The sequence below is a fragment of the Mustela lutreola genome, chromosome 2 (assembly GCF_030435805.1).
Source record: "Mustela lutreola isolate mMusLut2 chromosome 2, mMusLut2.pri, whole genome shotgun sequence".
In the NCBI taxonomy this organism is placed as follows: Eukaryota; Metazoa; Chordata; class Mammalia; order Carnivora; family Mustelidae; genus Mustela; species Mustela lutreola.
In genome coordinates, this window is record NC_081291.1 from 109,667,571 (window position 1) to 109,693,055 (window position 25,485).

At 38.0% G+C, this 25,485-nt stretch overlaps 1 protein-coding gene across 3 annotated transcripts in view; it reads left to right on the plus strand.

The window, feature by feature from the left end:
• Positions 1-22,279, plus strand: part of ATP13A5 (ATPase 13A5) — a 103,332-nt gene extending 81,053 nt beyond the window's left edge. For 2 of the 3 annotated variants that reach the window (XM_059163123.1, XM_059163124.1), the window contains 5 exons: positions 8,582-8,756; positions 11,532-11,734; positions 17,848-17,936; positions 20,273-20,353; positions 21,571-22,279. In XM_059163123.1, coding sequence (XP_059019106.1) covers positions 8,582-8,756; positions 11,532-11,734; positions 17,848-17,936; positions 20,273-20,353; positions 21,571-21,831 — 809 coding nt within the window. In that variant the 3' untranslated portion in view covers positions 21,832-22,279. Of the gene's footprint in view, positions 1-8,581; positions 8,757-11,531; positions 11,735-17,847; positions 17,937-20,272; positions 20,354-21,570 lie in introns of those variants that run through there. The other variant, XM_059163125.1, reaches the window with a different exon arrangement.
• Positions 22,280-25,485: the final 3,206 nt, after the last annotated feature.

Genomic DNA, 25,485 nt, shown 5'->3' on the forward strand with positions numbered 1-25,485 from the left:
GAAGCTTCTGAGAAAGATGCACCTTTATGTACTAAAACCACATCACCTGTGAGTTTTTTGAAAGAGGTGTTGGAGTAATTTGAGTCTTGAAGTTCTCGGATCTGGCACTAAAACATCCTGATAGCAAATAGGTCTTAGTCTCATAAAATGATCAATGTATTCTGACTTCTTCATAGGTGTGTGTCTTTTACATAGAAAAATGTACAAGAAATCTAGAAAGGGAAATCTTTAAAACCCAAAGGTCACTTTCTATTATTCAGCTATACTTCACATTGACGTAAAACCAGATTTTTGCTAGGTCTTTGACATGTGAAAACAAATGCTAGCATTTAATTCTAGGAATTCTATCAAAAGCAAGGTGTGGCTCACAGTAGCTATTGCTCATTTTCTTCCTTTAAGAGGACACTGATAAAGTATTACCTATCAAAGAACTCAGGGCTTCATACTAACTCTTAATAAGCAAGAAAGGTGACTACCTCAACAGAGAGCAAAGAAAAAGAATGACATAGTCATCTCTTTTTCCTTGTTCAACAATGGAAGTGTTATGAAAACTAACAGATTAAACATCAGGCAATGCAGGATATTAATAACCTTAAGAATTTTCATGTAACATCTTAAAACATGAAACTGATACAGAAATCGTTTATTATATCAACCCGATGACAGAAGTTACCAGCATTAGAGATGTAAGTAACATCAGTTTTGATTTTTCAGGCTGAAATATATATTCATAATCCATATTTTCTGTGTTTTATTAATAGTCACACGACTGGAACATTTTGAATTGGTGATATTGCTTTTGCAGTGTTGGATATTTTTAAGTAATTTGTATGATTTATTTGTGAACATGGTCAATGATGCTAAAAAAAAAAAAAAGACAAAAATACATCAGGAAGTTCTAGGAGCTAAGCTAGAAGGCGGTAGCATGGTGGAGAAGGCCATGGCCATTTTCGATCACTCCCTATCTTTGCAAACTTTGGCAAACTATTCATGAAATAATTTCGTGATATGAGATGTCCTCCTAGGGTTGAGAAGATCGGACAAAACAATGCATGTGACATGTACAGCAGTGTGCCACATACTGTAAGCCCTTGTCACAACATGAATGCTATCACCTTGCACCTAGTCTTTTATTCTTCTTTCGAAATGACTGGCTAACTCGGCGAACCCTTGAACAGAATTAGACTAAGTACAAGTAGATTGATTAGAAATCCAAAAATATGAATAGTGTGTTTGGGGTATTTTTTAAAGATTTTATTTATTTAGTTATTTGTTTGAGAGAGAGAGATAGAAAAACAGAAAGAGAGAAAGAGACGGGGGGAGGGGCAGAGGAAGAGGAAAAGGGAGAATCTCAAGCAGGCTCTGAGCTGGAGGGAACCTGATGAGGGGCTCAGTCTCACAACACTGAGAAGAAATCAAGAGTTGGATGTTTAACTGACTGAGTCACCCACACACCTCAGTGTTTGTTTTTTTTATCCTCTGCTTTCAATGACTATTGTTTTTCCATTACTGCAAGCCCAATCATCCCACAGGCAGATCATTTCCTGGTCAGTATCAGGTATTAAAATGATCTCATCTTTAGACATTAGTCTAGACATTGTAAGCTAACATTTCATGTTTTCATCCAGTTCAGACTTTTTCTTCCTCTATATCAAGCCTGACCTTGGAGCAAGCAATGGGAGAGAAGGCCATGGTCTCTACTCTGCTTGTGTTGCTTACTCTCCACTCTTGCTTCAGGGACTCTAGGAGCAACAAGAGCCAATGACTTTTTACTTACATGGGGGTATTTTAATCTGTCCTATCAAGTGTCCTCTAACATGGCAGCCATCTAAAATTCATGTTCACAAGTAAATAATACATATTGCTTAAAAATATTCAATATTGCTGAAGCAGTATCATTGATTTAAATTGGCATGGGACTCACTGGTGAGTTCTTGGGCTCTTCAGAAATTCCTGCAAATTACTCTGGACTAGACTACTCCCTGACATGGGTGGTGCTTTCACTCTCTGACTCCTCAGGATTCCTCTGAGGAGCTGCCTTCTAATGGTATGCACTTGAAGCCTTTTTCTATTGCTCGGCCCTCTACCCACACTGGGCAGAGTCCTTCCGAGACAACTCTAGCCTGGCTCATTTCCATTGTTTCTACCTGGCCTACCAGAGAGTGGATGTAGCCTGCTCTCACTGCTGCCATCTGTCTTTCCCTCTGGTATTGTAACCAGAATGAGCAAGCTAATCTCCGCCTCCCCAAATACTTCAGGTCTCTCCTGGAGGGGTTCTTATGACTACCCCTCATTTTGGATTGGAATGATGCCAGGAAGAAAATCACAGTTCTTGCTACTCTTCACAATTCCCTTTAAAAAATCTCTTAGGGGCGCCTGGGTGGCTCAGTGGGTTAAAGCCTCAGCCTTCAGCTCAGGTCATGATCTCAGGGTCCTGGGATCGAGCCCCGCATGGGGCTCTCTGCTCAGCAGGCAGCCTGCTTCCCCATCTCTCTCTGCCTGCCTCTCCGCCTACTTGCGATCTCTGTCTGTCAAATAAATAAATAAAATCTTTTTAAAAATCTCTTAATTTCTGTAGTTTTATATATTCTGCACATAGGTAATTGCTTGGGGTTAGGGGTGTGCTTACAGTTGAGGGACCAGTATGGATCCCTCTGAATGGGTGCATTAGAAACAGGCTGTCATCTCTCTTTTCATTCAGTTAGCGTTTACCATTCATGGTCAGCAAATATAAGGCTCAGCAAGGAAAGGCCCAAACAAAGGAAAAGCCCCATTTAATATCCTCTTAGATGTATTCATCTTCTACTATGTGTTAGGCACATAGGTGTGTCTGGGACATAAAAAGCCTGATCACTGAAGTTTACAGTTTAGTGGGGGATTCACATACATGAATAAGGAAATGCAAGTCAAAAGTAGTAAGTGCCAGAAAACAATGCATACTTTGGGAGCTCAGAGAAAGGAGAGATTATAAAATCTTGTGGGAACAAGACAGGCTATATATAGATAAGCACGTACATAAGTTAATTAATACATGATGGTGTTGTTTTTGTTTCATACTAATTTAAGCTTGAGGTCAAAAGCCCTAATGTGGGAACCTAAAAAGGCAGGCACCTTGGTGAGAGTGAGAGAGAAACAACAGGTGCTTTGGAAGTTCAGAGAAAGGAGAGATTGTTGCTGAAAATCTGGGGTTAGGGAAGAGCTAGCAACGGAGAAAAGAGAGAAATACTAAGGACTGATTCATGGAAGAAGTAACATTTGCATCAGAATAGAAAAAGAAGGACGGATTTCAAAAATCTTTTCCTAAAGGATGGGTACTTAAGTAGAATGAAGCAGCATGATCAAGAGAGAGCTAGAACATGAGTTTTTCAATTTGACCATACTGTAGGATATGTGAAAAAAAAAAAAAAAAAAAAACAGCCGGAGATAAATTTTGAGAAGGTGAGTCAGATCAGATCACAGAACCTGACTTCCAGGCTGAGAACTGTGGACATTCATCTGTGGATGTTAGTAGTCATTGGCAATTGAATGATCAATGTAAAATCACACTCACCAAGCGGCCTGGCCTGCCTTTCCAGGTTCCAGGATTAGGGCTTTTGACCTCAAGCCTGAATTAGTATAGGACAAAGATAACACTATAATATATTTAATTAATTTAGGTACTTGCTTATCTATATATACTTTGTCTTGTTTCCATAGGTTTTAAGGCAACACAAAAGCAGCTAATAAGACAAGATATAATATGTTAAAGGGAAATCAAGGAGAAAAGTAAAATGAAGTCAGAGAACTCAATTAAGAAAATGTATGTCCTAAAGCCCAATTTGACCCTAAAAGTTACCAAAGTCATTATAAAAGGAAATTGTTCTAGCTGCATCTCTACTCTTTTTAACAAAACCCACTCAAATTAGATCAAGAAAAAAGAAGTAGGGGGATGTTTAAGAGCCTAATTCTCAAAAGAAAAAAATCTGAGAATAGAAACTCAGAAGCACCTGGGGTCAGAGCAGGTCTAGAGCACTAAAGAATAGAAAACAGAGGCCACCTTTTTTTATTTCCAAGAGGCCATCTTATCTCTTTCTTCTTCTTTCTATTCTTACTGTTTTTGTATGACTTCTACTCATTCACCTTGCAAATGACCCTAAATGGTGACTCTGCTATTGAACCTCCATAACCTTTCTGTTTATCTTTGGACAGCTAATTAGCTCTGCCTCTCAGTGTCTCCTTTGCAAATATTTTGGAGAGAAAATTTATGGACCTAACTTGGGTAAAATGTCCACTTCTAAGCCAGTCCTTTCTGTAAATAAAGATGAGGTCATGTAATTTAGCTCGATTTAGGCCAACCACTCCAGCATATGGATGGAGACGGTGTCCAGAGAAGACTGTGGGAGGGAACCCATCCATTATATAAATGCCTCTCTTACATAAATTCCATCAGTGCTTCAAGGACTCCTCACATTTTTGGGGTCTTGGTCCCTTTGGAGAATCTCATGAAGACATAGATCTTTTCACCTTAAAAATCTCATGAAGCCTATTCAAAATTTTGCATGTAGTTTAGGTGGGTTTGGGAACCTCTGAAAATTTGATGTACATGACTTGAAGTGTCCTTTATATAAAGCTAAGCCAACTGTTTAGGAAAAGCATGCCTACCTTATATCCAAATGATGCTGAACAACTATAAAGTAGACTTTGAAAATGTCTTCCTACTTAGCAGGCCCTGTACCAGGTTCAGTGAGGGACAGACAGTGGGATGAGACAGAGTTTCCTCCTTCAGGGAGCTCACAGTCTGCTGAGTGCATGTGTAAATGACTGGATTTAATGCAAGACATTCTCACTACATAGCAGCAAAATGAGTAATGGGCTGTGGAAACTCAGAGGAGGGAATAATTAATTCTGAATGAAATAGAGCACTTCACAGGCTTACATTCCTCTGCATACAGGATGATAACATATATCATCACCATTTTAAGGAAACCTGGACTATTCAGAAAAGTTCTGGCTGCTGAGAAATAACAAGTTGGCATTGTAGTGCTCCTCATTTTATCCTTTTCAGTTCAGGAAATCCACGCTACTGCAATGTGCTATAGAGCAGAGAATGGGGGGCTTTATAATTAGGCAGGCTTAAGTTGATATTATCACCCTGTTGCTCACCAACTATGGGTCTTTAAATAAGGTACCCTACTTCTCTGAACCTCACTTTCTTCACTTGTAAAATAAAACTGAAATACCTATTTTGCATTACTTAAAAAAATATATTATTATTATTATTATTATTATTTTTTTTGAGAGAGAATGAGCAAGGGATAAGGTCAGAGAGAGGCGGGGGTAGGGGGTCAGAGAGATAATCCGAAACAGAATCTATGCCCATCATAGATCTCAAGGCAGAACTCGATCTTTCAACTCTGAGGTCATGACCTGAACAGAAATCACAAGTTGGTTGCTTAACTGACTGAGTCACACATGTGCCCCTTGCATTGCTTTTTAATGAAATAATGTTTGTAAGACACTTCGCAGAGCCTCTGGAACATAATAGGGGCCCTAAAATGCTAGTCTTTTATTTATTTATTGTGTGTGTGTGTGTGTGTGTGTGTGTGATCAGATATTCAGATTCTCTATCAGAAAGCATTAGAATTTTTAATATAGAAAGGGTTAAAATAATCATTATGTAAGGACTCTGCTTCAATCAGCTATTGCCACAATAATACTGTATAACAAACCTCTCCCCAAAATTCTGTGGCTTACAATACCCACTCTTGCTCTGTAGATAGACTGTCATTCAGCACATCTAGGTCAGTTGAATCGGATCAGCTTTAGGACGTAGATCAGGTAGTCTTGGTCCAGGCTATGGGTTTCATTCAGGTCTGCTCCACATTTTTCATTCTGGAGCCAGGATGGAATGACAGACTTGGGCATGCTCTCATTGTGATCACATAGAGTGAGGCTGGGCACACAAGCACACCTGAAACCTCTGAAAACATTGCTTTGGCCTCAGAAAATCACACAGTGAAACCGAAATTAAAGGCTGGTAAAGTGCACTCTACCACCATGAGGCCAATAATTCAAGCCAGTATGGTGTCTGGGTAATAGAAAAGTCAGAAACTCAGTGAGCATCTGAAAAAGGGAGGACTGGAGAGGTAGAGCCAAATGCATAGAGATATAGTTGCACCTCTCTCCATCACCCACTGCCTCTTCATGCACTCTGTAGCCATCTTCATCCTTGAGTATAGGAACGTGGAAAAAACTCCAAGCATGGCACCCTCTGCCTTCTGTGGCCAGAGCAGTCTCTTTGCATTGACAAGAGGCCACACTGTGTGCCCCTTCCTTGCATGCCATGCAATGACTTTTCACACCAACTACCCAGAGTGATGCCAAACTTCACAAGTTAAGGACATAACGTCCTTAAGACTGTCCTTACTTCAGACCTCAGCCATAAGCTTTGGGTCCCATTCACATTTTTGACCAGCTGGCTGCAAATGTAGGGGTTCTCATTTTCTCCTCAGGTTCAGTAATTCATATCAATAACTCACAAAATTCAGGAAAGTGGTCTACATAGGATTACAGTTTTATTATAGCAAAGGGATACAAATCAGAACCAGCTGAAGGGAAAGACACACAGGGTGAGGTCTGGTGAAAGGATCCCATGGTGCGAGGATCTCAACACTTCCATTGTCCTCTTCCCGGGGTGTCCGTTTGCCCTACTTTCCTGGCACATCCATGGCGACAATATGCAGAGTATTACCAAACAGTACTCACCTGAACTTTGGTGTCTTGTCTAGAATTTTTATTGGGTTTTTCTTATGTAGACATGTTTGGTTGTATCATTGGCCATGAGGTTGATCACAATCTCTAGCTTTTTCTGTGGGATGGCCAGTTCCATCCTGAGTCATCATTTCATCACCAACTTTCTTTGGGCCCACCATCTGTGATCTTGTTTGCATAAACCATCAGGGCTACCATGAATAAAAAGACAGTTTTGTCAACTCAAGAAATCCCAACAGTTTAGAGGATACATCCTAGGATCTAGGAATAAAGGTTGGCCAAATTCTTTATGACACAACCCATCTGTGTTTTTCCATCAGAATTCAAGCTCTTCAGGGCAAATGAGATGTCTCTTCATCTCTGCATACCCCATGGTCTATAGCCTAGCATCCTCCTGGGGAAACACTGATTAAATTGGTAAAGCTAAAGCCTTAGATAGTTATAGAGCTTTAGAGTAAATGAGTCAGGAGAGACTTTGGAGACCATTTAGACATTCCTACACATCCACTTTCTACATGAGAAAATGAAGTACCAGAAGGTCCACGTGATTACCTGAGAACCCACTGAGAAAACTGAAGACCTACTTTAGAGTGTTATCATCCCAAACTGGACACCTGCTCCTACTGCTTTGCCCTTACATTCATGAACACAAATCTAATCATATATACCCTACTTTCTTCTTTACATCAAAGAAACCAGTGATCAGCTATAAAAAAGGAAAAGGCAATAGATAAGAACTGAAGATAAGAACTGAAACCCGACTATAATGTAAACTTTTGAATGCATTGTATCTAATTCCTGACCTTTCCATGCTTCTTTCCTGTGATGCACTAAGAAGTAAAGTACATTCCGTTTTCATCAGCTTGTTAGAATATGTGGCTTCTAAGAAGAATGCAGTCATCTTTTCTTATTTATAGTTGTTCTATTTAACCTTTGCCTATTGTCAAACCTTTAAATTAAAAAAAAAAAAATAACACCTTAGGATCAAAACTATAATACATTTTAACACTCTCATCTGGAAGCAAGTTTATCTTATGAACTCTTTTCCCTGACCAGGTGTAATGTGTTCTAACAGTTCTCCACTTGCGACTTAACCAGGATGGAACAGAACACACCTTTAGCATCTATCCTGGTACACTGAAGTACTTAGAGAATGTTGACTGAATGAATAATAAAATGAGTGCTTTAAAAAAAAATCACCAGTATATAAAGATTAGTCTAGCCTGATGCCTCTTATTCTCCACTTTTTTTTTTTTTAAGATTTTATTCATTTATTTTTCAGAGAGAGAGAGCACAAGCACAAGCAGGGAGAGAGGCAGGTAGAGTGGGAAGCAGGCTCCCTGCTGAGCAAGGAGCCTGACAGGGGATTCAATCCCAGGACCCTGGGATCATGACCTAAGCCAAAGGCAGATGCTTAACTGACTGAACTGCCCAGGCGACCTTTATGCTCCTCTTCTTAACTCCCCACCTTCCCACATCTACTGAGAGATCATAGTACTGCTTTTTCATGTGAAAGCCCACACTCTATTTTACCTACCGTTCCTGGTCAGTCTGGTTATGGAGAAAATATTTGCACCATGAAACATGGTAAATGTATAATTAGCAGAACTTTTAAACCTATTGGTTTTCATTTCTGAAGGTGAAACAAAACATGGAAGAGGCAAGGACTGGTAGCATTGGATATGCACCTAGGCAATGTGCTTATCTAGATATAAAGCCTCATTCATGTTTGCTGACTCTGAACCCTAATGCAAGTCTTGAGATAAGATGCATCCCAATTTTTACTGTCAATAATGAAATCAAAATAGGGGAAAATGCATTTGTTTTTCAGTGAGTTCAACTCATGCCTACCCAAAGCTGGCTTCTTACCGACCAGCAGGACAGCTCCTTTCTCCACCTTTGCTGCTCTCAGTCTTTTTGAACACCTGTTTCACCTGCATTGTGCAAATCTGTGCATTTCTCTATGTGAAGCAGCAGCCCTGGTATTGTGAGGTCTACAGATACAGGTAAAGTTCAGTTTTTTAGTTTTCCTTTCTGAAGGTGATACAATGAGTCCGCAATGTCATTGTACAACTTGTTTTGCACATATACCCTTAATAAATAAATTAATTAATTTTTATTTTATTAACATATAATATATTATTTGCTTTAGGGGTACAGGTCTGTGATTCATCAGTCTTACACAATTCACAGCACTCACCATAGCACATACCCTCCCCAATGTCCATAACCCTGCCACACTATCCGTCCCCTGACCCCCAACAACCTTCAATTTGTTTCCTGAGTTTAGGAGTCTCTTATGGTTTGTCCCTCTCCCCAGTCCGTAACTTTTTAATTAACAAAAGTTGTGTCTCCACACTGCAAAATATCAATGACCAGATAGAACACAGAACACAGTTAATGGGTAGAGTCCTGGGGTGAGCCATGTGCAGTGGGTGGGAAAAGATCTTCACATTTGTTGTTGATGTGTAGACCCAACCATTGGTTGACTGAATGAATGTACTCATTCCCTGGTGGTTTGGAGATCATATAGACCAGAGGTCAGCAAATGTTTCTTGTGGAGGGTCAGAGAGTAAACATTTTAGGCTCTGTGGACCTGACAATCTCTGTTGTAATTACCCAGTGCTACTGTTGTAGTGAAAAGCAGCCACAAACAATGTGTAAAAAAGTAGGTGTGACCATGTTCCAATAAAACTTCGTTTATACAAAGATGGGGAGGGTACTTGCTATGGTGAGTGCTATGAACTGTGTAAGACTGATGAATCACAGATCTATACCCTTGAAACAAATAATATGTTATATGTTAATTTAAAAAACTTTATTTACAAAAAGAGGTGTTGAGTTGGATTTGACCTAATGAGCTGTAGTAAGCTGACCTCTGTTTTACCAGATATATTTGTTTAAATTTATTTACATTTTTCAAATGAATAATATGTTAGTAGATGGTACCATTTTTCTGACTTAACTGAACACTAGACTTAGGGTAAGTCTTTAACTGTAAATTAAGGGTAAAATGTAGTGAACTATGCCATAGATATTCAAACTTTGCTTTTTCTGACAAAACCTGCCTGACCTCCAAAGGAAAGGCAGAAAAGGAGCATCTCTTTTTGAAGTAAGGCTTGTACAAACTCCTTTACACACACTCTACTGTGATCCTGAAGGAGCCGAGCCCCAGGAATCAGTGAAAGATGAAAAACTATCAAATGATGTCCAGGATTGTCATTGAGATCCTAAATTCAGAAATTCAAGTATTACTTGAAGTGAGAATTCATAACCAGATTTTTCTCAAAACAAGATTTTTCTCCTAATTGGAGTGTGTGTACTCAGAGATAATATTCTGATTGAATCTGGAGGACAAGAACGTATAGCCCCAAGGGTGATAGATAGGTAGTCCTGCCTCTATCACTAACGGCTATGCTATGCTATGCCTTAACTTTCTTATCTGCAATGTAAGTATAACAGATTAGATACACTTTTATGTTAAACTCTATAATTCAGGCCTCTGGTCTATCTGTCACCTTTGTGCAAAAACACTTTGTGGCTACTGATGATTAATGTATTCAGCAAATAGTCACTGAACCTCTGCTCTATGGAAAGCACATCTCAGTACCCTAGGGAACCAAGGATTAAAAGACTTAAGTCTATTTTTTGGGAACTAATTTCATCTATAACAAGTTATAGGAGTAAAAAGTTTCAAGCTGAACAAGAAAGTGGATAGAAACTAATTTGTAAGTTTGATTATTTAAAAAAATGAATATTGCTAATAGATCAATCTGGACTGGGAAAACCCATCACTTAAGCACTTTTCTGAGCAAATATTCTGTGGCATATCTGCGCTAGGTGCTAAGGATTTGTAAATTTGAGTAAAACAATAACAAAATAAAACCAAAAGAGACAGTTCATATTCAAGGAACTCTCATCCCTGAGATGGAAAGTAAAAATATGCAAATGAATAATTGCAAAACAGTGAGCTAAATTCAGTGCTAGAGGCAAGAATGGAGTCTGGTAGTTATGCTTGCCAGTGAACTAAAGACAAAGCCTTTCAGATAAAGGGGTGGAGAGGGAATGGAGTACATGACCCAGATGTGTGCAAACTGTGATATTTGGGCAACAGAAAATATTCCTATGTTTGGAATATAAGGAGCATAGGAAGACTGTCAAAAGATAAGGGAAGGAAGGCCGATAGAGACCAGAGTACACAGATCTTCTGAGCTTGCCTGAGAAGCTGGAACTTAATTTATTAGCAAAATAGAGCCATGGACACTCAGAAGCAGGAGAGGGTCATGTTTGGATCCTCAGTAAGAGAGTGGATTAGAGTAGGCAGATTCAAATTGAGGGCCTGAGTCAGTGGGCTTACATTCGTCCACAGAAGAGAAAACAACACACACACACACACACACACACACACACACACGCTCACTCTAACGCATACAGGCACACGTGTGACAACACACCTAACCATATATGCAGACAAACACACACACGCAGATAGCCATGGTTCATTCATTCTGAATTGAAAGGAATGCCATAGAAAATTATCATCCAAGTCCTTTCAAGACAGATCACTTGTTCTAAATGGAATGCTAGACAAAGAATAATTTTGACTTGTTTTAAATTTTATTTTTGCTTTGTCATTGCAAAAAGTGAACAAAATATGTTCTGGTGGTTACTGGCTGGAGCAATTTGAAAGCTGAGATCCCATGGTAGTGATAAACTTTTTTTCGTACCACCTGATAAAAATAGAATAAAAGATCCCATAAATGCTGGCAATTCTTTTGTAGTAAGTGCTTTCTGGACAACCAAAGTAATTTCTCAACGAATGTGAGTTTGGAGAGAAATGGGACTGGAAATGCGACTCTGATTCCTGGTTCAATTTTAAGTTTTGAGAGTACCACACTGTGGCCCATCGCCACCATCAACTGCATCACGGTGGCGTTTATCTTTTCTAAGGGAAAGCCATTTCGAAAACCCATCTACACAAACTGTGAGTATATGAAGTTTAATTTTTCTTTTCACATTTTCTTTCCGTTTCCCCCCCTCCCAGAATCCCAGGGCGGTGGTGAAGGGATGGCTGAATGCCAAAATGGAGCGCTGGCATTTCTACTGGTCGTATAATGCTGTTTTGACTTGATTCATTCTTCTAAGTTCCCCTTCTAGTTATCCACATTTTTCATTATTTTATTCAGTTTTCTCTATTTTCTCAGCTTTGCCTTGTCATTAAAAATATAATTCTGCTCTAAATTTTTTTTAAATTGAGTATTGAAGGACATTTCATAGGTGGTAGACGATTGGGCAGTAACCTCCTCATTGGCAGATAAACACATACATTATTAAATAGTCACGTGAGTCCTGTCCCATTGTGAGTCATCAAGAACGATTTAAAGCACATTTGTATATGTCAAGGTATTTTGTAAGACCTTCTTTAAAAAAAAAAAATTATTTGAGAGAGAGTCCACAAGTGGGAAGGAGTACATGAGTGGGAGAAAGAGTAGGGGGATAGGGAGAAGCAGCTTCCCCACTGAGAAGGAAACACCATGCGGGGCTCCGTCCCAGGACCCTGGTATCATGACCTGAGCTCAAGGCAGACACTTAAACGACTGGGCTACACAGGCGATCATGTAGAAGACCTTCTAATCAATTCAGATACAACTTGACCTCTTTAGTAGCTTCATAACATTGGACAAGTTACTTTAACCATTCTGTGCATTTCTTAAGTCACCAGTGAGGATGAACATATTTTCATATGATTAAACATTTCTTTTCTGAATTGCTTATTTATATTTTTTAATCCATTCTTTTTTTAAATCTAATGTTAATAGTGGCATATAGTTTGAGAACTCAAACTACTTTATTCAAGTAATTACTAGTTTTCCCAGAATATTTTATTACTTAATATTTCTTTGGATCATTTATTTCTTAATTAAATATAATGCCACCCTTAGCATACATACATATTCATGTATATGTATGGCTTTATTATATACATAATTTATATTATGTGAGTTTTTATATTATATTTAAATATTTTATTTTTATTTATTCTTGGAAGAGAGACTGTGGGGGTAGGAGCAAGGAGAACAGAGGAAGGGAGAGGGAAGGTGGAAGAACTTCAAGCAGACTCCCCACTGAGTTCAGAGCCCATGTCGGGGCTGGATCCCATGATCCTGAGATCATGACCTGAGCCAAAACCCAAAGTTGGCACTGAACCAACTGAGCAACCCAGGCACCCCTATATTATATTTATATATGTTATATACCTACAAATCAATTTTTATATAATTAATTAGTTCCTAAGCTATCTTTTCTGTCTCATTAATGTACCAGTCTATTCTTGATCTAAAAATTATAGTTTCATTCATTTAGCTATAGTTTTATAATAAATTTTAATGAATAGTAAGATTGGCATATCTTCATTACTCTTCACTTTTCAAAAATTTCTTACTTTTCTTGCTTATTCATCCTTCCAGATAAACTCTATAACAAACTGTAAGGTTTAAAAAAAAAATCCCTTTCTGAATTCTGATACTTTGGGAAAAAATTATTTGTTAACACAATTTAGTCCTCACATTTAAAAACATGCCATCCTTTTCTATTTGTTCATGCTTTTTTTTTTTTTACATTGTTCAGTAAATATTTATTGTTTTTTTCTGTTGTAGATCCTGAACATTTAAGAAACTTATTTTGTGTTTTTTAATATTTTTCTTTATATTGTGAGTGACTTTTTCCCATCACATTTTTTAAAACATTTTTTTATAAAAAGATTTCATTTATTTATTTGACTGACTGAGATCACAAGTAGGCAGAGAAGCAGGCAGAGAAAGAGGAGGAAGCATGCTCCCAGCTGAGCAGAGAGCCCAATTCAAGGCTCGATCCCAGGACCCTGGGATCATGACCTGAGGCGAAGGCAGAGGCTTCGCCCACTGAGCCACCCAGCCCCCCATCACATTTTTTTAACTGGTTATCACTAATACCTGTAAAAGTTATAGTGTTGTTTATTTTCTATCCAGAACGCTTTTTGAACTTTGCAATTACTCCTTGATTCTTGAGTGTTCTAGAAAGATAATTAATATCATCTGCAGGTAATGCTTCTTCTTCTTTTCCAGTAATTATATTGCTTATTTATATTTTCTGTCTTAGTATACAGTCCAGAATTTTCAGGATAATATTAAATAATTGTGTTAGTAGCAAAAAGTTCTACTCCTTAATAAAAATACATTAGTTGTTTTCACCTGTAAATATGATTTCAAATATTGGTTCAATATTAGTTCATGTAAAGAAAATACCTTTTTATTTCCATGAAATAAACCAAGAACAGGAGATGTATTTCATCAAATGTCTTCCCATCACCTACTGAGATGATGATGCTTTTTTTTTCCTTTTGACCCATTGTTAGAATCTGTTATATTAATAAACTTATTATTAAATTATCTTCATATTCTTGAGCAAACCCTACTTATTTGTGGTGGATTATACTCTTACTAAATTGAATTTTATAGTATTTTAATGTCTGCATTTTATATTGGATTGGTCTGATGTTTTTGTGCAGTGTTTTGTTAGGTATGAGTATTAGATTTGAAAACTCTTCGACTTTTTCTTTCCCAGAAAAAGTACTTTGTAGATAGGAATTGTCTATTCCTTGGCAGTTTGCAAGAACCCAGTAATATCATCTGCCTCAAAATCCTTCCTTTGAAAGATTTTTTTTAAAGAATTGATTTAAGTTATTTTATTTTTAAACTGTTTTTAAAATAATAATTTGGGGGGGGGTCTGGATAATTCTATTTCATCGAGATTATCAAACCTTAGCATCAGATTTTGAGTGGCATTTTCTTTTAACTCTAATGCCTTCTCTAACTTTTAATGTTCTCATCATGTATGTCTTATGTTTCATGTATTCTTTTTTTAATTTAATTTTATTTTTCATTGTCCCAAGATTCATTGTTTATGCACCACACCCAGTGCTCCATGCTATACGTACCCTCCTTAATACCTACCACCAGACTCATCCATCTCTCCCATCCCTCTCCCTCCCAAAACCCTCAGTTTGTTTCTCAGAGTCCACAGTCTCTCCTCTACCCCTCCGATTTCCCTGGTTTCATTTATTCTTAGCGGAAATGTATTTTTATTGGTTTTCTTTAAAATTTAATAATTCTGTCTTCCATTTTCTAACTTGTTAATTTTTGCTTTTCCCATTCTTTCCCCCTTCTTACTTTGTCTGAAAAAAATTGTAATGTTAGAATTGTCTTTATAATATATGCATTTTCTTTTATTTTTATGAAATTAGAAAAGCATTCAAGATCAAGAAATATATTTTGGGTTACGTTCTTTACATTTTCATGTGTCTAATTATTATTGAATTTCTTCTTTGACCCACTAGTTTAAGAATAGCAATTTTTCATCTTCAAGTGGGAAGAGATTTTGTTTTCATTCTCTTACTACTCTTCTTATCAGTAGCTTACAAATGAAATGGACTTGATTTCCTTTTTGACCAAGAGATGTTTAGAATTTTGTTTTAAATTGCTATGTTGGAAAGGATTTTTCATTTAAATTTGATTAATAATTTTTACTTTCATTATCATGATCAGAAAATCTAGTCTATAAAATTTTTGCTTTAGAGAATTTACTACAGTTATGCCATCCCATGGCATAACCTGTAACCTCTAATTTTCAAAATAAGTCATAGATATTAGAAAAGTAAGCCTTATTCCTCTTTCTAAATTAGAAACATACATTTACTACATTAAACTAATTTTAGAATTATTTACATTCTATAATCCCAGGTCATGATCCCTGGGTCCTGGGATCGAGCCCCACATTGGGCTCTCTGCTCAGCGGGGAGCCTGCTTCCTCCTCTCTCTCTGCCTGTCTCTCTGCCTACTTGTGATCTCTGTCTGTCAAATAAATAAATAAAATCTTGGGAAAAAAAAAAAAGAGACAAGTTTGTCCCTGTCTTAATAACCTTGGACAGGAGATCAACTTTATGATGACGAGATATAGAAAAAAATACAAATTTAATTTTTATGGAAGTAGGTGTGAATATTTGTGGAATAAATAGGGTCTGGAAACAATCTGTAGTGCCTTGCCAAGGACTTGTCTTTCCAAATTACCTATGTAAAAAGAGTTTTAACTTTCCTCATCAGTAGCGATTGATCAGGGGAGGCAACATTCATCTGGTTCCTCATTATGTTTTCTAATCAAAGCTGAATTAAATGAAGGTCTTAAGCATTTGCTTCCACAATGGTCATTTGTGCACCCACCTGGCCTGGTTTTCAGATCGTCAGTCTAAGGACAATGTGATGTGCATAGCACTCAGTTGGTTCCTGTGATGACCGGGCCTTCATCAGCTTGGACATTTGGGGGGCATCCTCTTTTTCCCACTAGCTGGGTCCCTGAGACATGGAGACAATGGAATAAATGAAAACTCCATACAGCCCCTTTTCTGGGCTCTTCTTATCACCAAGCTATTCAGGTCACTTTATTTTGGGAAATAAGCAATCCTGCAGCTCCTGCTTTTCTTCTGTCTGCCTCACACCTCTTCCATGCAAGCCTGAGTATTCTTCTGGGAGGTGCTGCATCTAGTTGTGTATCTAAAGTGAAACTTTGGGGCACCTGGGTCATTAAGCATCTGCCTTCGGCTCATGATCCCAGGATCCTGGGATGGAACACTATATTAGGCTCCTTGCTCAGTGGAACGCCTGCTTTTCCCTCTCTCTCTGCTGCCCACCCCCACCGCCACTTGTGCTCTCTCTTTCATTGTCCCTCTCTGTCAAATAAACAAATAAAATTTTAATAAATAAATAAATAAATAAAGTGAAGCTTGGAAGAGTATGTGGGCACACGTTGGGCACAAGGGTGAAAACAGAACTCTGATATCTTAAAAAAAAAAATAGAATAGGGCCAGCAGCAGATAGGCAGTTACTTCTGATTTCTGGTTATAGAGGCCTATATAGAGTTGGGGGCTGGCAGACCATAAACACTGGAATAAATGAGGTGGAGAGAATATAAGAGAAAACCTACTTTGCTTGTTTGTTTATGAATTTTAACACTTGTAAGAGTCATTTATGTCATGGCAACACAGATGAAATGCTGCTCTTTTGGCCTGGAGATGCTAATCTTACCAAAAACATTTCTAAGGCACCATCTGCAAAGTGCCCAAGAGCTCTGAGGACACAGGTGTTGGGAGGCTTGGAGGGTTAAGAACAGTGGTGCTGACACATTGCATCCTGGGAAGTTTAGCTCCCCAAAGCAAAGCCATTTGGGCTGGTTGGAGAGAAAGAACCTAGCAGATGTACAGGAGAGTTGCTCATTCTTTCCGTTCAGAGTCCTAGAAAAACACATACAAAGACACTTTTAAGTGGTTACAGTCTAGTAGATTCATAAAGGAAGATCAGGCAAAGCAGAATGGTCCATAACCATACGAAATAAAACTTTGTAAGAGAGGCTGGGGAAGTCTTTTTTAAAAAGTGGTATCTGAATTGGCTTTTTTTAAGAAAAAGTGGAACTTGCCAAGACAGGAAAAATATCACCTACACAGTGTATGTTGTCAACAAAGGCCTCCGTGGAAATGGCAGCTATGTGATTTAACTTCCCTAAGACACATAAGGAAGAGCCATCAGAGAGCAGATCAGAAAGGCAGATTGAAATCGAATTGGGGAAGGCCTTGAACGTCAGTTGAAGACCCTGGACCTTATTCTCTAGGCAACAAGGAAGAATGAAGTGGTGCTGAGGGGACTGACTCTCCATTCAGGCACGACTCACTAGCTGTGCAGTGATTTAGGGCCTCTCTGGGGACCTTTTACATGAGCTGGTCCCTGCGGGGTGTCCTAGCCCCCCTGGACTTCTCAGCTGACGTGACTCCTTTATGGAGTTTACCGTAGTTAATTGGCAGTTTTCTGCACCTCGCCTTTCAAAGAAAGATGTTACGATACAGCCTTTGTCTTATAAGCATTAGAACATATTTTAAAGCATATGAGGATATATCAAAACATCTGAAGATGTATCCGGTATTTGCCCAACAGAGATCATTGGTTCTGCAGTGTGTGCCAAATTATATGAAACATTCATTTAGTATCTGAAAATAATGTTTTGGTGTTTCTTCAGATATATTTTCATTTCTGCTGATGTCTGCCTTGGGTCTCACAGTTTTCATTCTGTTTTCTGACTTTCAAGATATATATCATGGAATGGAGGTAAGAGCTATTCATTATCACATCTTCAATGACTCACATGTGCGATGGAACCATAGCTGCACCGTTAATTATTACCATATTCTCTCTGATATTTTAATATTGTGAGGTTCTTCTCATTTACTAAAACAACAAATAGCTTACCTGGCTCTCCCATATGCGACCCTCTGATTGTTTTCAGATGATCTATATTTTCAGTCAGGGACATTTATCTCTTCACACCTAAAATACTATGCGTGGATATTTTACCCTTCCATGTTATACTAATATAATAAATTAATCTATTAACACAATAATAACTAATTCTCCAATTTTAGTTTTTTTAACATATAGTAGAAATCCTTTATGATGTAGTTGTAAGGAGTAAGGAAAAGTAGACGTACAGGCCAATCATATTCTCTCTGTCAGACATGGACTGCAGGGAGTTTTATTTCAGTGGACATCATTTAATCTGGGGTGCAGTGAGTTAAAATAAAATTTATCAAGAGGTCATTGAATCCATTCTTGGAGCCATACTTGTGGGAGAAGTTAAAAAAAAAAAGAGGATTGACTCTTGATTTGCAATCTACAGTTCTGTTGTGAAGATGAGTCCCACCCAAGAGATATGATGATGTAGTAACATGAGACCACCCATGCTTCAAGAGGGTGTAACATAGAAGTGAGAACATAAGAAGGAGGAGTTCTCACGGGGCCTGTGTCTATCATGGGAGGCTTCATGGAGGAGGCACAATGTGATCTGTGTCTAGAGGATAGGCTAGGTTTTGCTAGGTAAAGGATAGGGGTATTTCCAACCAGGAGAACAGCCTGAGCACAAGCAGAGAGGGCTGGAAGAATCTCTTTTGTCTTGGAAATGCAAAAGAATGTAGGGTGGCAGAGATAAAAATCAAAAGCCAGACTTGTTTCACAGAACACCTGGAAGACTGGCAAAGATGGCAGCACCATGCTGTGGAATATGATGAAGGCATGGCTGGATGGAGAGGGTCAGGGAAGTTTGGGCTCTCTTCTGAAAGCAACAGGGAGTCATTGATGATATCCAAACAGGTTTTTTTCAGCAGAGTTTTTAAGGATGACTAATTAGATGATGGCAGGAAGGCTACATGCTAGAGCCAGAGAGGCTGTGGACAGAGACGCAGTTAGGAAGTGAAAACCTAGATCATTTAGTCACTTACAATACATTATGAAGCTTTAGCACATGCTTGACACTAGGGCTCCAAAGATGAGTAATATGTGGGCACCCCTCTCAAGTAGTTCAGGGACTAGGAGGGAAGACCATCACATAAGCAGATGATTCCAAAGCAATATGACAGGTGCCGTCCAAGCCAAGAGATGGAGAAGAGACCTCCAAGATGAGGGCAGGGGCCACAGGGAGGGCAAGGGCCAGGTTCTCCACTGGCATCTGACCCCCTACCACACCTTACAACCTTCTCCAGACAGCATGCTCCCAGGCTGTGTCTCACAACCTCAGAAAGTCTGTCTGTACTTGGGGAAAAAAATAACAAAGTGTTACTTTGAAATACCCCATATCAGACTAGGGGTGAGAGTTGCAAGTGAGCTTCTAGACGTGGTGAAAGGTCTGTGGGTTTAGTCCTAAAGGCAGCTCAATCCCCGTCCTTTATTTTGGGTCAGAAGGGCTCTGTGTGAATATTCTCTTGCTATGGATGCAGCATGAGAAGTTGTAGTGTTCACACCTATTACCTAATTTTATTTGGTGGTCAGTATGCACCCTTTAGTCCTCAAAAGGAGGTGGGTTGAGTGGGTTCAAATTCCATCAAGCCATTAGATTTAGTGCTAGGACCATTTGTTCAGAAAATTTCCACCTAGTTTCAAAAGCAACTTGAATCTCTTTCCCCTTTATGTTTTACTCATAATCAGTTTTACTGAAAGAATGAACTCCAGGTAGATTTTACTTTGGGAGGATTAGAAGTAATAGTATTATTAAATGAACAACTTCATCTTGTATTCTCTTTCTTATTTTTGAAAAGATAAAAATGAAGAGAGACACGCAGGTTCCAAAGTGCTTTGTCTCATGTGTGTGACTGAGAGCACATTTTCCAAAGTCTCTGTCAGGCAGTTAAGGGAGCACAGGCCCAGAGGCAGTCAATTCTCATTTGCATTCTGGCTCTGCCATTTATTGATTGGCTTTGAATCCTTGGGCAAGTTACTGACCTCATCCGTGAAGTGAAGAAAGCCATGCCCACCCTCCAAGCTCAGAGACTTGTTACAAATATAAATTAATTAATATAAATATATATTAATTAATATAAACAAGATCATTAAGATATTTTGTTTGAAAATGGAAGATATGCAAAGCATAAAGGTAGCATTTCTTTTTTTAACAGCTCATCCCAACCCTGACATCATGGAGGGTTTCAGTTTTGGTGGTAGCCCTCATCCAGTTCTGTGTGGCCTTCTTTGTAGAGGTAAAGTGATTTCTTACATCTCTTTCTTTCTTTCTAGGGGAAAAAAAGGTATCATTCTCAACACATGCCTGTTTTTTAATGCAACCTCTTTTGTCCCCAAAAGTGATAGTTATTAAGGTTTTGTAAAAGCTGTACATGCTCTCTTTGGGGGAAATTCTAAAATCTCTAAAGACTGGATAGAAGTGCTTTTAGGATCTGTAGCATAGAAAGCAAAACATTAAATTAACTCTAATGTAATCTCCCATGAAGGCATTATATTATACTTTTCTAGTATTCTCATGAGCTAGTAGAGACAAGACCAGGTGACCTACCAGCTCTAAAATTCAATGAGACCTTTCGAGTGAAGAACTGTCTTCAGAAGGGCTTCCTTAATTAAGAGAGAAAGGAAGCCATTTCTCATTTTAGTCAATTCTTACCCTTGAAAGTCTTCCTCTATAGCATTTTTCTTCTACTCAGTGTCACTAAATGACTTCACCTACTCAGTGAAAGTTTCAGGCACTATTGTTTTTTTTAAAGGGACAGTTAAAAAAAAATTATGTATTCTAAGTCCCTTGGGGAAAGGGATCAACCAAATTTTAAAAAATACATACACACGCACACACACCCATACATATAACTGTATATAATGGTATAAAATTTCTCGTACTCTTTAAGGAATTCCATTTTTGAGCCTATATATTTTTAAATAACCCAAAAGGAGAAAGAAAACTTATGTGTATGAAGGTATTCATTATAGTATTATATCAGGTATTATCTCAGTATTATCTGAAATTTTAGACTCAACTCATGCATTCAAAAATAGAGATGCTGTTTATTTAAATAGTTATACAACAATTTGATAAATTGGCATGTGGCAGATAGCAGTGATTTTTTTTTCTTTCCTTGATTTTGAGTACATTATTTTGTTATTATTTCAGTCTGGCACTAAAATAATTCTAAGTGAATCAGCAGCCAGGATTTAACTAGAAAATCTGTAGAAATGAAAGGCTGTAAGCTTTGGGCAGATTTCTCTCAAGCACTCTTCTTCCTCAAAGGGAAGAACCAGGGGGAGCTGCTAGACATCGTGGGGACAGCAGGAAGGAGAAGCTGCTTCAGAAGCAGCAGTACTAAGCACATCTCATAGGAAGACCTGGGGGAGCAGAGTGCGGTGGTGAGCAACCTGGCTGCAGGGAAAAGTAGGCTCATAATTTGGTTGTTTTCTCTACCTGATTTCTCAGGATGTCATCCTTCAAAACCAAAAGCTCTGGCTATGGATCAAAAAAGAATTTGGATTCTCTTCTAAAAGTCAATATAAAAACTGGCAAAAAAGGCTGGCAGAAGATCCCACCTGGCCTCCTACACACAGAACAGATTATTCAGGTGATGGCAAAAATGGATTCTACATCAACCTCGGCTATGAGGACCATGAACAGATTCCAAGAGCAAAACTCGAAATGGGAGGCCAAAGCACAGAACAGCATTTTTGGACGAGGCTGTAATCAGAATTGTTGTACTTGCTTCACAGCATCTCCTTGTTCCCTGAAACTAAACCATTATGGAAAATGGATCATAGTCTATCCTTATCTTTTCTCTCTCCATTGGATGATTCAAAGGGTGTTTCTCAATGTACTGAACCTTGCAAAAGAGAACTTTAAATATGATTATTTGGACTGTATTCTCTCCTATTGAGGAAAAAAAAATGCACTTCCTGGATTACCTTTTTTTTTTTTTTCCCACTCCTAATAAACTAGTCACATTGCATAGCATTATCCTGGCTAAAATGCACAAGTTTTCATGGTAGTGAAATTAGGAGTATGAACATTGGTAGAACAAAGGAAAATTGAAGACCAGTTTAATGTTTGAAAGTTTCAATAATATATTTTTATTTGCACCTCCAGAAATAAAAGAATTTGGGGGAAAAGCCTTTCTCTCAATAAATCATCATAAGTTTAATCTTCTATTCACTTGCAAAGATCATTTATGTGCATATCTTTTCCCAAGGTCACAAAATTCCTCTTTTTGCTTCTTTTGTATGGCTTTAATGGAGAAACAAGAATTGACATTTACTTCAGAAAAGTCAACACTAACTGTGGTAGTGTAGGTAAGGAGAGTGATGGAGATGTCTGTTAATTGTCTATAATCTTGGCTTGGGCACAACTTACATCTAAGCAAACTCCACCAATGTTGGCATCTTCCAAAGTATATGGTTTTGGGCTCAGAGAGCAAGAAAATCCTGGGTAAATCACAAAGATAATGGGATACCTTTTAAAATGTACTTTTCACTTAAAGAAGCATGGCACTTCTATTTACTTTTTGCTGCTGACAGATTAAACCTCAAGTACTAAGTTGAAAAGTGGGCTCAAAATCAGCATTGCTCATCTTAAAAACAATCCTGGGGAAGGGACCCATGATGTTTGTATCTACAGCATGACAATTATCAAACTGCTAAACAACCTTAAGTTCCATTTCATCTTTTTATTATCTTAATCAATTATTAATGGCCACTTAATAGCCACAGGAATGGTAAATCTGCAGATATATGCTGCACACTATTACCTTTAATATATATCTACCTCACTGTGACCTTGAGAGGACATATATCCCTAGTGAACATTTTAAATTAACTACTAGTCATTTTTTATAAAAATAAATCTGATTTTGCCAATTTAACAGATTTCTAGTGGCTCATAGGTGATTAGTTAGCCAGTTCTATCCCATGAGTGCCAATTATGTGCCAAATACTGTGGGATGTATGGATTCCATACACCTTCACAATTCTGGAATCTTTAGGATTGAAAAAAATGTTAACATTTCAGCAATGCATTGCTCTAAATAGTATTTTTTACTATGTTATTCAAGCCAGTAGCATAAATGCCAATTCCTATAGGAATAAAGCCTTTATATTTACATTTTATTTGCTTTTTAACCTTTTCTTTGGTGCACAGCTTTGGAGAATGATAATTTTTAAATGTGTTTCATTTAGTGATTACCAATGAAAGAACAAAAGATGAAAAAAGATTTTTAGATTATGATTAAGAAATGTATGTCAACCTAAAATATATGACAGCTCAGGTTCCTTGAACTGGCATATCTGTAATTAGTAATTTGACCTTTAAAATCAGAGATTCAACTGATACACCATGACATTTAGATGACATAAAAAGATTTTTTAAAAAAACTTTATTAAATAAATGTACAGCTTCTCCCACCCAGTTTTTCCAATAACCTATTTATTACCTGATAGATGATGATATTTATTTCACTCATCCTTTTGTGTGGAGGGGGTACATAATAAAATTGAACTCTACACTTGGCTTTGCTAAAAGTACACTCAGAGAAAGGTTTAATAGTTTTGGAAGAAATGTTTGATAAAAGCACAATGAGCATGATCATCTATCAATGATTACCTATAGGAAACACAAACTGTACAGTCTTGAGTTGCCCATCATCAAGACTGGCCATTTTTATGGAAAGACTGATAACTAACTTTGTGAGCTTTCCTTTCAGGGTAAAAACCAATGGAGTCTGAGTACTTACCTGAAAAGGTTTCCTTAAATTCAATTTAAAAGTGCATTTGTGACATAGCATAGCTATAACTGTCTTCTGGAGTGGAAATGTCTAGAAATGTTTGACTTGAGGGTCCTCAGGAGGTCCTCTCCTTCTCCAGTTCGACTCCCTCTCCTCTCCCATTGGTTAGCATGGTAATCCCACCACACTCAAGTCTCCTGCCTTGGGTAAGATTTGCCCTCTGTAGTCATCCTTTATTAAAAAGTAAGTACACCTTGGGAAAAGTAACATATTAAACTGCTGCCAATCTCATCCCTATTTGACAATCTTAAAAAAAAACTTTTTGTTTTTTTTTGGGGGGGTTGTTTGTTTTTTACTCTTACTTGAATGCAAAACATAAAAGGGAAGGGAAATTTAATTTAGAAGAAAACTGAAGGGGTCATTTTTGATCATGATACCTGGTAGAAGATATTCACACCTCCCAGAGGACCACTTTGGGGGTTATCAGGAGATAGAATTGGTATCATAAGAAAGAAAAGAGATTGGTCAGGGAACAAAGAAGAAAGACAGGATCTCTACTGGCCCTGAGTGTAGCACATTACCCCTGCTGTCATCATTACTCTTAACGCTGCAATTAAACCATAAAGTATTTCTGACTCTGGGGTAAAATCTACATCAGCTTAAAAGGTCCAAGACTTTCATTGAGTCTTCTGTTTACTTTATCTACCACGTTTCTAGTTCCCTGATCATCCCCTTCCACCCTCCACCTGCTTGAACTTTTCCTTTATTTAATGCCATGCTTCTAATTATGGCATGAGAAGGATATCATTGGCTGGTAGTGTGGTTTGTAGGGTAATGTTGTAATGTCTGATACAACCCTAGGGCTTAGAGACCTGCATTCACTTTTCTCCACCTGCTGCCAACAAGAATTCCACTGGGAAGTTATTAAAAGGTAATTTGTTTCATTCAACACATAATCAATAAAACGCAAGAATAAAATCATGACACTCCTTGACTTACAGTAAAAGTCTTATATAGTAACACAAGATATTGTTTTCTAAATATGGCACTTTAAACCTGCATTTAATGATCTCTTGCTAAGGTTAAGAGGGTCAAATCCTTGAAATACTTCAAAATCCAAAGGGAAGTAACAGCCCACTCTTGCTTGTCACATACTCCTGACAAATGAGTCACTTCCAGGGAAATCACTGGATCTAAAATGCTGGAGCACAGAATTTTGTCTCCTGTCTACTCCACCTGCATCGACACGGGAACTAAGAGATGGGCGTGCACTCTCAAATAGATTGTTAATCAGAGCTCCTCAAACTGCTGAATGAAATGTTCAAATCTCCCAGTTTCTTTTCTGACCAGAAAGGGAATATGAAGTTAGATGTCAATCTCAACAATTTGGGGCTCTTAACATTTCCTTTAAAATCACATATAAACTGTTCTCTATTCCTTTGGAAAGTAGAAAATAGCCACCCTCAGGAAAAAGGAAAACAACATTTATGGAAGAAGATAAAATATGATGTGATTTTGTTAAGATTCGCTGCTGGCTTGCTCAAAAGGCTACTGCTTCTTGTTCAAGCTGCCACAGCAAATCTTTGCTAGTAGGAAGAAAAATTTCCATGGCTCAATGATGAGAT